Raw genomic sequence first — 12,874 nt, 5'->3', positions numbered from 1 at the left:
TTGGGTTGTCCCCAGAAAAGGAAAAGTTCCAAAGGTGATCCTAGTCCTGGCGACTTGAGGGGTCCCCAAGGAATTCTTAATTTACAAGGGATTCTCACAATTCCTGTTTGGTTATGGGACAGGAAGTGAAGGTAAATCTAAATAGGACACAGATGGCTAAAACACAAAAAAATTAAACACTTTTAACCCTCCCATACTCTATCCAAAATTTGGGGGGGGTTGCATGTAGTTCTACTTTGCAATGGGATCAAAGACTGAAGTAGAAAGTTGACAAATTTTAGAGAACCCCCCTCACTTCCTGTCCCTGTAACACCAGGACAAGAGCTCTGGAAAGCTATTGTCACAGGGACAAGAAAAAAAAAAATTTTTTGCATCCAATTTAGTCCTGAGAAATGAGGGAAAATCTCACCACTAAAGATAAACCTGAACAAGGCTCTTTCCCCTTCTCAGCTCTAAAACAACATTTTGTCTAGCGTTGGAAATCTTTGTTTCCTTAAACATGTACATATTTTCACAATAACAGAAAAAAAATGCTTAAAGTAAATCAGTCTTGGGGGGGGAAGTTTTCCCAATTTGTGTTGTGTGTAATGTTTCTAGGTTGATGAACTGCATACAGATTCTAGATATTTTATATTTAATAAACTATTTCTTTATTACACAATTTATTATCTACACAATTACAAAGAAATTAAAACTGTACAAACTGAAGACGGAAGGGAGACTCTAAAGCCACTTTGTGAGGTGGAAGACGACTTGCGCTGAAAAGTATATCAGAAGGCAGAAAAAAACTGAAGTCTTTAACAAATCCCTCTTATTTGTGCAATACAGCAAGTGTCCTTACCAGCAAGACAAGATAGCTTATAGGCAAGGTAAAGGTTGGTACCTGATCTACCCTTACAGTCTTGGCACCAATGTGCACTTTTTAAAACTTATTGTCAGATCTTTTTTTCAGTACCCTACAGCAGCAGTGTTTCGGCACCTGTGACCTGAACACAGCTGACAAAGCCATTCTGTGGGCCAGGCTAATTAAAGGCCTGATTTTGCTATTAACTAGCCACATGACTGAGAAGACAGCGGTTGTGTTCACATATTTGTTCCACCCACAATAAGGCTGCCTCCTGTGTGAAAAGGCAGAAGGTGCTCTTTAAATTCACATACCCAACGACAAACATAAAAACAAAAGCCTAGCCATTGTACCTGTGCAATAATATTCCCCTGTTTTGATCTGTGTGGCATTTAAAGTGAACGCAAACGGGATGAGTATTACTTAAGTGGTTATGAGATCAGTCAGCAAGCAGCAAGTCTGGGAAATTGTGGCACTACAGAAAATATGCTATCAGACCCGCTGACTGTTCAATAGACTCAAACATGGTACAAGATCAGTGAAAAACTAGCTCTCCACCTGCAATATGAATACTACATTCTGCAATGCTAAATGCATAAGATTACTACTAGTCTAAGCAAGAAGCTTCCCAATTGTTGTGTTTTCACATTACACTTGATTATCTGAAGGTGCAAGGGCGACATCCTGTTAAATCCATACCATGCAATTAATCCTGACCAGAACACAGCTTAATGTATCAATCAGGTGGACAAATGAATATTGAACAATTTCCACTTCCTGTAGTAGAATATTGGACTACTAATACTATTCCAACATCCCTTGTTGGGGCTACTTTGCGTCTGTGAAAGGGGGTGCTCTATTCATTCTAGACCAGGGGCCTAGAAGGGCTCTAGAAGACCACCTCTGGTCTAATATAAATGGAATACATCTGTAGTTAGCCAATAATTCATTATGAACCCATGTATTTTAGTATCAAGCCCTAAAATCACTCAGACCTTCCTGTCTTAGGTACAAAGGCAGGTAAACTACAAACAAAAGACATTTAAAATGTAGACACATAAGAGCCCATAAAGAGGGCATATGAAAACAAGTCTGCTTCCCATTCAGAAATAGACAATTACATTAAAAAATAGATCAGTCACTTCATATATTAAACATAAACCACTTAAGTCACGCATTGTAAATATCCTTCATAGGAAAAGAATTTAGTTGTTGCAGGGTCCAAGGAGAAAGGGTCCTGGAGGTATTTCGTAGATAGAGGCATGCAAGTGAGGAATCTGTACCGCTATCTTCCTACCAGCAAGCATTAAGGACAAAAAGTGGAGCCTTGGGATGCATAGCACTGGGTTAAAGGTGACCAGTCCATTAGAGTCCTGCATGGCTTGTCAGTGATAAAGTAGGTAGCCTTTGAGAGATGCTGGCAACGGAAGTTCTTGGATTTCATTTAGTCTCTCTTTTCCCAATGCAAGACGAACAGACCGTCTACACAAGTCCATTAGAGGCAAAGGTTCAGCTGTAAGGAGAAAAAAAAAAATTAAAGCTTGTTCTACTGTTTGGTATTGGTTTGTGTTTTTTTTTTTTGAGGAGCCAGCATGCCCAACACCAACTGCTTTGTTAACCACTTCCCCTGCTGCCTTATAGTAGAAATACTGCTACAGGGCGGCAGAGATGCGCAAAACCACAGATATATATATACACACACGTGATTTTGTATTACCAGGTAGGGGGCACACGTGAGCCACACACCATACCCGTGCCACAGCTGTCAATCACTGGGTCCTGGCTGGTGATTACAGAGGATCTTTAACAGGGAGGAGGGCTGCTCTGTTTACTAACAGTCATCCTCCCTGTTGACTGGGGCACACTGCTCTGGATGGCTGTGCACAGCAAAGCCATCCAGAGCAGTGTGCTTACAGTGAAGCAACACACTGCCCCCCAGCACACATTTAACCATTTGCTTGCCCCTCATGTTAACCCCTTCCTGCCCAGTGCCATTAGCACTTTGTTAGCGCTGATCACTGTATTTGTGTCACTGGGGATGTGTCAGACTGCCCGCTGCAGTCCCGCAATAAGTCGCTGATTGCCACCATTACTAGTTAAAAAAAATTCCATATATATATTTTTTTTTTTTTTTTAGCAAAGACATGTAGCAGAATACATTTTGGCATAAATTTGATTCAAAATTTTTTTACCGGACATTTTTAATAGCAAAAAGTCAGATATTGTTCTCAAAACTGTCACTTTATAGGAAAAAAAAAAAACGCACGCACAAATACCACAGAAATAAAGCTCAATTAATGGAAGAAAAAAAAAAAAAAAAAAAAGAAGAAGAGGTAAATTTAATTTGGGTGCAGTGTTGCATGACCGCACGATTGTCAGTTAAAGTAATGCAGAAAAATGGCCTGGTCAGGAAAGGGGGGTAAATCCTCTGGAGGGCAAGTGGTTAATGACAAGGTAAAATTTACAGCTTGGATATACAGATGTGCCCATACCCATCAAAAGTGTTTTAAATTATGTGTAATCAATCTTTTGATCCTTGTCACTTCTGCCACTATTTGGCCATACTCCTAGGGATCACAGGAGAGCACTTTGTTCTGCACTTCTGTGCCCAGCTGACAGGGCGATAAAGTCCACCGTCAGCTGACATCACTCAGCCTGTTCAGACTCCTGGAGATATCCTGACTTTAATGTCAGGATCCACCCAAATGCCTGGACCAGCAGCTGGCTCAGCATTTCAGACAACCCAAGCCAGCCCCTCCCGCAGCCCAACACTCCTGTGAGCACTGGAGGGGCAGAGCAAAGAGCCAGAGACCAAACAGTCACCACTTCCTGCTTAGTGAAGACAGAACAGAGTGATCAGATGGCAGATCACTCTGTTCTCAGTGCAGAGGCAGCAGTGGACAGATGCTGTAGGCAAGCTTTGGGGTTTTTTTTTTAAATCACACTTTTTAGGCAATAGTTTGACCAGCTGACTAGTTGGAGTATGTATAACAAATAAAACTCAATGGTTTCAGAAAGAATTCAGTGAAAGGGAAATGTATCCTGCACTTGTAATTGGCAAGGTATCCTCTTAACACAGAAGGGCTTTGTACAGCAAGTCCATAGCATAAACATCTGCCCATACGGCCATTTACCAAAACTCAGGTCAGCATTTCACCAAGAGGGTGCCCCCTAATGCATTCCCTAAAACAGATCGCTTCTATTTTTTTAGTGTTGTTAGAACTCAGCCTTTTCACAGAGCAGCAGGCTCCTACAGCAGCGAGCAAGAGGCCTAAGGCTGGGTTTGCACTTGGTAAAGCTACTGCACTGTAGTACCATTGGTTTTGAAGGCAATGCAGCTCCAGAGCACAAGCTTGCATTGCCAAAAAATGGTTCAAGTACTTATTTTCTGAATGAATTGTCTAAATGCAATAAACATAACGTGTGTGTTGGCACAATGCAACAAGTGTGAAAGCATCTTACATGTATAGCTGTTATAGGAATTAGGGGAGGCTACCACTGGCCATGACATCAATGTTCATTATCACTGACTAAACAGTGACAGCCCTCCTAACCCTCTTGTATTGAACTGTATTGTCTCCCTTTATATTGTAAAGCGCTGAGCAAACTGTTTCCGCTATATAAATCCTGAATAATAATTATAAATAATCAGTATATTGAGGGAATTTGACACCCAAGAGCATGCTTGTGCCAGGACTGACTGTTGTACTGCAGCCAGACAACTAGCATTGATGACCACCCCTGTGAGCTGGTTCACACCAGATGCAGTCCAGTGCATTTTTCTGCATTACACATGCATGCTGTGTTTGGCATGTATTCCAATAGCCATAGTTCACAACAGTGCAGTCAGTTCTGATGCAAAAAACACAACAAAAACAAAACGAAAAGAAAAAAAAAGAAAAAAAAAAAAAAAGAAGAAGAAAAGAAAAATGGACTGAGCACAGCAAAATGCATCAAAAACCCCAGAACAGAGTGTGGTATGAGCCAAGCAAAAAATGCACCCAGAGTGTGTTGTGGTGTGAACTGGCCATGTAAGTTACTTCAAAAGGTGTACCATGAGCCACCTATCTGGGTACCTATGGCAAAGCCTTTCTAGGCCTCATTGAAGGATATCTAGAGAACACCAAATTTGCTCCTTTGGCTGAACGATCAGTGGAATACCCTTACCAGATTTTGATTTATGCTCCCCTTCTGCCTTTCCCACGTCTGGAGCACAATACCCTATAACTTGGTCAGCAATATCTCCTGCTCTCAGTATCCAGGATGAGAATCTCAGACTGCTCATCTGGCACTGGCCAGGGAAAAATTCCTTTGAGAAGCCAGGGCATCCACCCCCAGAGTTTGATCCGAGTGAATTTGCCTTCATTCACTTTGGATGAAAATAAATCCATTTCCGATAGATCAGAGATGTTTGGTAGGAGTATTCCAGAAAACTCAGCATGATTGAACAGATCTGCAATCCCTCAGGCATAACGTCAGCAAGAGATCTGCCTAGCCACACCAGGGGCAGCAGAAATCTGCAGAAGCCTGGAAAGCAACATCACCCTGCCGTATATTTGGAATGGCAGATTGCAAGCCAGGAAACCAGTCATTTCTTCATACAGCCTGCCAGGGGGATTCTTTAGACGAAGACACCTTCCAGATAGCCGAGAAACAAAAAGACAAAGAATCTTCGTATCCAAGACATTCTGGAATTTGACTTCTGGGTCTGATAATGGTTGCTTCTTCAATGGAACAAAAATGAGCACAGAAGGGTTGATGGAAAGGGACCATTGTAAGAATCTCAACTCGTATTTCCTTAATTGTGACACCAAGTGCTGACACTACAAAGGAAAAAACAACAGCTCTCAAAACTGAATGGCATTCTAAGTCTTTTGTGATCATAAACACCCTCATGAAATGGGATCTGACTAAAAAAAAAAATTATTGTTCTTCATAAATTTAGGCCAAAATGTAATCTACATTCGGTGAAAGTAACCCAAATCAGTATTATATTTAGTCTGTAGGAAAGTTGTAGGGTCCACAAATTGATATTTAAAAATTGATCCTGCTGTACTGACAGATTCTCTCATTTGAGGCCCAAAGATGTCAGGACAGTACAGATGTCCCCCAAATGACCCCTTTTTTGAAAGCAGACAGACAGATATTTAGTAAGAGGCATGACAAGTTCTTTTGAAGTTGAAATTTTTTGTAAAAGGAAGTTAAAAGTAAATTTTTTATATATCACTGTCACCAGTGCAGTAGAGAGTCATAACTGGTGTGGCACTGATCAGGGACACAGACTAGTGACTGTACAGAAAAAAAAAAGTCCTGCCTTTTAGTTACACAAAACCCTCTATCAGCACTGGGGTCACATTAGCTGAGTGACTGAGAAAATAAGGGAGAGAGAAACACTGGTATACTAGTCAGTACCAGTGTGCAAATGTGCATTTGCTTTGGAAAAATAAATTGCCTCAAAGTGTCGGTGTCCTGTGTGTGAATGTTGCTGCGGTATGCAAAACTATTAGTTTAGATTTTTACATTTTAGAAGGGGATGCCTTGAGATTGTCCATACTTGACTGAAAGTAGGTCAAGAAACAAGTCAATAAGCAAGCACTTTACGTCGCCAATAACAAAACAGTCCATTTCATTGTGATTGGCCACAGCTAATTACATGACAGATGGGCTGTGACAGGCCCAGTCTGTACCATCACTGACCAATCATACCTAGCAATACAATTGTGAACAATGGATTGAATGAAAGGAAGCTATCCACTGTTTACAATTGTTTTATGACCTGCTGTGATTGGTCACAGCAGTCATGGTACTGGCAACAGATCTTGCTGCAGAGTGGCCCCGCAGGTGTGCATGAGGCAGCAATCCAGGAGGATGTCCTGTCGTCCACCATTTTACTATAGGCTGGGTAGGAACTAGTTAAAGTAAGAAACCGGTGTCTAGAATAACCCCCACTATGCCCGAGAGGCTCATTTGCCCTCTCCCTCACAGGCCAGAATGATAGGGTGAGCCATTTGCTCCTTCAGCTGTCAATCAAATCCTATGACAAAGAAGCAAGGGTCAGGGCGATGCCCTGCGTCTAGTATGATATTTGTAGTTCAACTCTTATTTTTTCCTTTGTCTTTTAATCATACCACTGAAGCACTTGGCTACATCTGTGATAAAAAGCCTGTTGATGCTGTCAGAACACTTGTCAGCTTTATAACTTTATACTTTGTCTAACAAAAAGAAAAAATCGGGTGAGGGGGGGGGGGGGAAAAAAAAAAAACAAAACGCTCCATTACAAAAACTATGCAGCCGCCACATTTAACAGACTGTTAAGCTGCAATCTGTGTTGCGCTACTCCTTGCTAATATAAAATGAAAATATATTGGGGGGGAACCCACCTTGAGCCCAATACCAGAGCTCATACATGATAAACGTCAGGTGAACAAACAGAATCAGCAAGCAATCAACACCTGACCGAGCCAATACATTTTATTTGTCCTTCACCTAATGTTTGTTATCTAGTTTTTCACATATGAGCTCTGGTGTTGGGCTCTGTCAGGTGTTTCTTTATATTTCTGTTAAGTTTTATATTAGGAGTAGTGCAGCACATTTACTAGCTCATTTGTCTTGTTGTGGGAATAGCATTGGTGTTTGCTGCCACTCCGGGTGTTACTTTTAGGGATTGGCAGCACGAGGCCTCTCTTGCATTAAGCTGCAATCTACTTCTTGCTTTGGGGTTTAGATAAGCACTAACCTTCCCCAAGCAAGTTCTGAGACAAAGTTCACTTTTGTAGTAAAATGCACTATTGCCGTCAACTGGCCCCTGGCACTTTTAAAAAATTGAAGTTAAAGTGCCATAACAGTAATCCCATCACAGCCTACAGGTAGAGGAAGATTTGAAAAAGACTTGAGTGATCACTCACCCTAGTGAACCTGGAGCACACATACAGACTTCCTTGATCACAGGCAGGACAGAGCCAACCAATAGCTTTGAAGTCAGGCCAGTCATGATGGGCCTACAGGTGTGGTACTCCAAATATAAAGCTCTATGCAGTCAAAGGGCCCACCAATACTTTAAAATGGTGAGCTTAGCCTTTAAGCAGCATCTCTACCAGAAGTCTCCAGTTTTGCTGCTCTTGAAGGAACTGACCAATGCCATATTCCTGACAGTTGTGTACATGACCATTTTATTCTGCAGCTGTTCCATGGATAGACTTGAAAGTCAAATGGCCAGGAACAGTCATTTATTCTAAAATGTAATCTTACAGCGCCTCAATTTTAATCTTCCTTGGACCCTTTGAGTGGGAATAAGACCACTTTGCATTCAAAGAGACAAAAAAAGGGAAAAACTAAAAACTTCCCAGCAATGGGGCTCTGCAAGCACTGCTGCTTGTTTAGGTCTAGGGCAGTGGTCTCCAAAATGGCCCAAGGGCCAGATGCAGCCCTTGGCCATCCTTTATCCGGGTTACTGTTCCTCCCATGGACACCAACAGTGGGTTATAATACCTGCCACTGACACCAATGATGGGCACCATTTCTGCCACCAATAATAGAGCAACACTTTTCCCACCAATGTCAACGATAGGGCACCATTTCTTCCACTGATGGGACACCATTTATCCTACTAACCACACGTGCTTTAACTGACCACCAACCGTGAGACAATATTTACCCTCACCGAGTCCAGACCTTATCCTACCCCCACTATGCACAATATGGTCCCCAAGTACATTGTTCACTTTTCTAGTCTTTAGTGGGGGTCTGGGTTTATTTTTTTTTACCACAGTGACATGAAAAGTCAAAGAAGCTGGATGGAAACTAATACAAACCATGTACTGTTGGACATTAGTTTGTTCAAAAGTATATTCATTCCAAATATTAGAATTTTCAAAGCCAAATGAAACCTTGAAAAACGCTTTTGAATGGCATCCTCCAAACTGTTGAATGCACGCATTTCATACAACATTTTACAAATACTCATACAAATGTTCCTTCAATACCCTACTAGTTCCTACCCTGCCCAGTTTCAGCTGCCTACTGTCAAGCTTGAGGCAGGGCCTATAGCCCTACACTGGATCATAAAGGGACAGATCTCTGCCGCAGCATGGGGGAGTGAAGGATCAGGCAAGTAAAATGCTATTCCTGTCCTCTAGCCCTAACAAGCAGATAACCCATAGTAAGCGCAGTCTCAGTGCAAAGGAGGAGTTTTAGTTTAACTGGAGTTAGGCTTTAAATAATCTTTCCACTTCTTCAATTTGGATAAGTGGCATCCATGGCCTTAACGCTTTGGCTGCCAGGCCCCGCGCTGCACTTTTATACCCAGCTGGCCAGACCATTTGCAGTTTGTCGCCTTTTATTTTTACCTTACAGCTCAGTGTTTGTAAAAAAGACCCCCCCCCCCCCTCCCCACACCTGGGTGGATTAAAAAAAAAGTTTAATTTAAAATCGGATTTTTGATCAAATTTATTTTAATGAAATGCTTTTGGGAGTAAAAATCTATCTAAAAGATAGATACAGTAACTGTTTATGCAGCATGAAAATGGAGCTTCGTTATGTAGCATGAGGCTGTATATTCTGCAATATTTACATTTATGGTAAATGCATTCAATGAATCCAAGCTCTGCAAGCTGAGAACATGCACTGCATTGATGCATTCACACAATTTCACAGAAACCATGAGAAAACATGAAAAAAAAAAAAAGTGTAGTTCAACTATGTGTGATTAACTTAAAATCCATTAATATTACCGTTTTACTAACTTGACAGCTTATTCTAAAAAGGAAAACCTTCATTTGGTTTGCAAATAAAGATTTTAACTACCAGTAAGAATGAGTTCGATGCCTTACATTTAAAGAGCACCTGTCATTTTAGATCCATCATGGCAGCGCCTGTTAGCACTCACCTGCTGTCGCATGTCCCTCACCTTGTTGTGTCACTGCCGCATCACTAGTTGTCCCATTAACCACTTGCCCTGACCAGGCCATTTTTTTGGGTTGCGGTGCTGCGTTACTTTAACTGACAATTGCACGGTCATGCAACATTGCACCCAAACTAAATTTATGTCCTGTCCTCCCCACGAAATGAGCTTTCAGTGGTATTTGATTACCTGTGTGGGTTTATTTTTTGCACCAAGGAAAAAAAAAAAAAAAAAACCCCACACAATTTTCTGAAAATTTGACTTTGCTATACATGTCCAGTAAAAGAATTTAAAAAAAAAATCAAATGGTCATAAATTTTAGGCAAAAATGTATTTTTTTTTTTTTTTTTTTTAAAAAGTAGCAGAAGGATACAAACAGTACATATTACAAAACTCCTGCAAAATATAAAAGCTTACTTATTAAATCAATACAGGTTAATATTTGTCAATTTTTTGACACCACAATAGTTTCCTGTTTATCAAATCACTATTGTCGCACAAAAAACCCTGGTAAGGCAGTCCTATTCATGTCAACTGGGACGCAGCACCTGCAAAGAACAGATTTGACATCTATACGGATGTAGGTCTATGGCCCCAAACAGCGAGTTCAGGTACATACAACCCACATTGATGTCAAGGTGGGAGCAGTAGCTGTCTTGATGCAGCTACTGCGTGCCAATTGACATCAATGGGACTGTCTGCATGGGTACGTACGGAACACCTGTGCATCCCCTGTACAGTAGACCTCACTGTAATATGCCCTGCGTAAACAAGGCCTTTGGACTTTGGTTGGTGGCAGGAAAAAGTGTGCAGTAGAGCTGCATTTTGCTGCCTGCCAAAAAGCCCCTTCTTAAGTTGCAATAGGCAGTGGACGGGTGATTTCTTATTTAGAAACCAGGGAGATTTAGACGCATGTCTAAATCTACCCTGTGTTAATTTACAACTTTTGTAGAGGTACACATTTCTTAATTTTTGGGGGGCTTTGGAGACATCAGGGGTCTAAACACACAGAGCTCTGTCTTTCGAAACGGAGAAAGGGACTGAAGACTGCTGAATGGCACTCCCACACCTCAGCCCACAGTGCAATCACAGCTGCAGGAACTGCAGGGAAACCATATATCAAAGACCATGTGGTTTCCCTGCGGATGGATTTTGGAAAAGGTGCCTGCACAATTGTGGGCCACACTGCCTGTACTAGTGTGAACCTAGCTTTACTATTGTTTTGGATTTTTTTTTGTTTTTACAGTTTAATTTTTTTTAACCAAAATATAGTTTTAAAATATTTTAATTATGTTTTACATCTTTTTTTTTTGGGGGGGGGGGTTGAAGCTTTATAGAGATATCAGCAATCTAAACATACCTCAATGTCTCCTTTGAGACAGAAAAAAGGAACTGCAGACAGTTCTTTGCAGCCTGTGCTGCACTGATAAATGAGATAGGAGTCTGTATAGACTCCATTCATAAAATGAAACAGTCTATGTTCAATTTACAAGCTGACCGATTGTAAACAATTTACTGTCAGTGAATAATAACTACAGAAGTGATATTGATTGCAGTCTATTAATTGACGAAAGGAAGGGGGCTGGGTAAACATGTTCATCAGCCCCCCTGCTCTCAGGAAAGGGGGCTCCTCCCCAATCTGTCAGCGGCTGCAGCCAGCGGAGGGGGGGGGGGGTTGAAGGATGGAGAGCCGGCCAGCAGCTGCAGGGAGGGATGTCAAGACAGCATTGGGGCGGGGTGGCATCTGGTCTTGAACATGGATTGCTCTATGGCTACCCTGCAGCACTGAGTCAACAGAAGAGGCAGGAAGCCACAGAGGGATAGGGATTGCGAGAGGGAAGAGGAGTTAGCGTAGGCAGGGCAAGGCAGTGTTAGAGACCGTTAGATGTTGGGGGGGGGGCACTTCAGAAAACCAGCCTAGGCGGGTGGAGGCACCGGAGACATGGCAGAGACGTGGTAGCAGGGCATGTGAGGGAGTCACGTTTTAGGTTAATAGCTCTGATCAACAGCTTATTAATCACTAAGGTATTTTGTTCAGAGTCTGCTGAACGCTTCTGCTATAAAAGTTAAAGTTAATGGTCATTGGAGTGACTGAGCTTAGACTAGGAATGCAGGTCTGTATGGTGTATGGACCTGGCCAGCTAGAAGCTGTGCAGTAGGACTCTACGGAAGTGGCAGTGAAAGGGTTAAATAACCTGTGAATTGGAAATTCACATTTCAAATTGTGACTTTGCTTTCCATCTGCTCCATATTCTGACATGTCTGGGGATGCAAACTCATTGCTCTGCAGCCTTTTCCAGCTGATATAGAATCACAAAATCAGCAATTTACAGCCAGCCAAGTGTGGTGGGATTCACCATCCTTACTGTATGCTGTAAAGGACTTATCTGGGTGCTAAAATGAACAATGCAAATAGAAGTGTAGCAAATATGACGACTGTCAATCACCTTGATTAACATATCCATGCAACACTGCTCAAAGCCTCAGCTGCGTACACAACTTCTCAGGGGTGCTAGTAGTTCCACAAAATCCATTGTGATATCTATCTCAGCACATCAGCTGCCGTTGCTCTTAAAGAGACTAGCCCAATTGGGTGACAACAGCCATTTCATCTAACAAATCTATAGAGAGCTTACTGTGCAGCTTCTGTTTTTGGATTTTCATGTCAATGGGAGAGATCACGATGCAGAATACCCTTCTGAAGAAATTTAGCATTGCAGTGATAGTAACATGAATCCATAAAAGTATAAAGTAGAGAGGAGCATCAGAAATCCAACTGCTTCCCTTTCTAGTAACTAGCATGTGCGCCCAATTTGAGTCCAGCTATGCTAGAAGTTGCAAAGCTCCTGAGCGGGAAACAAACACCCAAACACTCTATTGATGTCCCAATAGCACAAACACTGTATAACAAACTCTAGTGACACTTGGTGCATATAAAACAAGTTCCAAAGAAGGAGACCAGCAGAAATCTTCTCTTCACACCTTAAATGAACTGTGCATTCAGTGACCAGTGTAAAAACCTCTCAGACTGAGCACTTGATTGGTTTTTATTAAAAGGGTCACATGCAATTTGTACTCCACCTAATGTGATGTTAACCTCCTTGGCGGTATGATTCTTTCCGATTTTTTGT

The 12,874-nt window shown here is 41.7% G+C and overlaps 1 protein-coding gene across 2 annotated transcripts in view; it reads right to left on the bottom strand.

The window, feature by feature from the left end:
- Positions 1-626: 626 nt before the first annotated feature.
- Positions 627-12,874, bottom strand: part of SPSB1 (splA/ryanodine receptor domain and SOCS box containing 1) — a 35,593-nt gene continuing 23,345 nt past the window's right edge. For both annotated transcript variants that reach the window (XM_089684332.1, XM_089684331.1), the window contains exon 3: positions 627-2,357. In XM_089684332.1, coding sequence (XP_089540458.1) covers positions 2,230-2,357 — 128 coding nt within the window. In that variant the 3' untranslated portion in view covers positions 627-2,229. The remainder of the gene's footprint in view (positions 2,358-12,874) is intronic.

Source organism: Staurois parvus, unplaced genomic scaffold (genome assembly GCF_062004578.1).
Source record: "Staurois parvus isolate SC_StPar_1 unplaced genomic scaffold, SC_StPar_1.0 ptg000346l, whole genome shotgun sequence".
In the NCBI taxonomy this organism is placed as follows: Eukaryota; Metazoa; Chordata; class Amphibia; order Anura; family Ranidae; genus Staurois; species Staurois parvus.
This window is presented reverse-complemented; position numbering and strand designations above follow the sequence as displayed.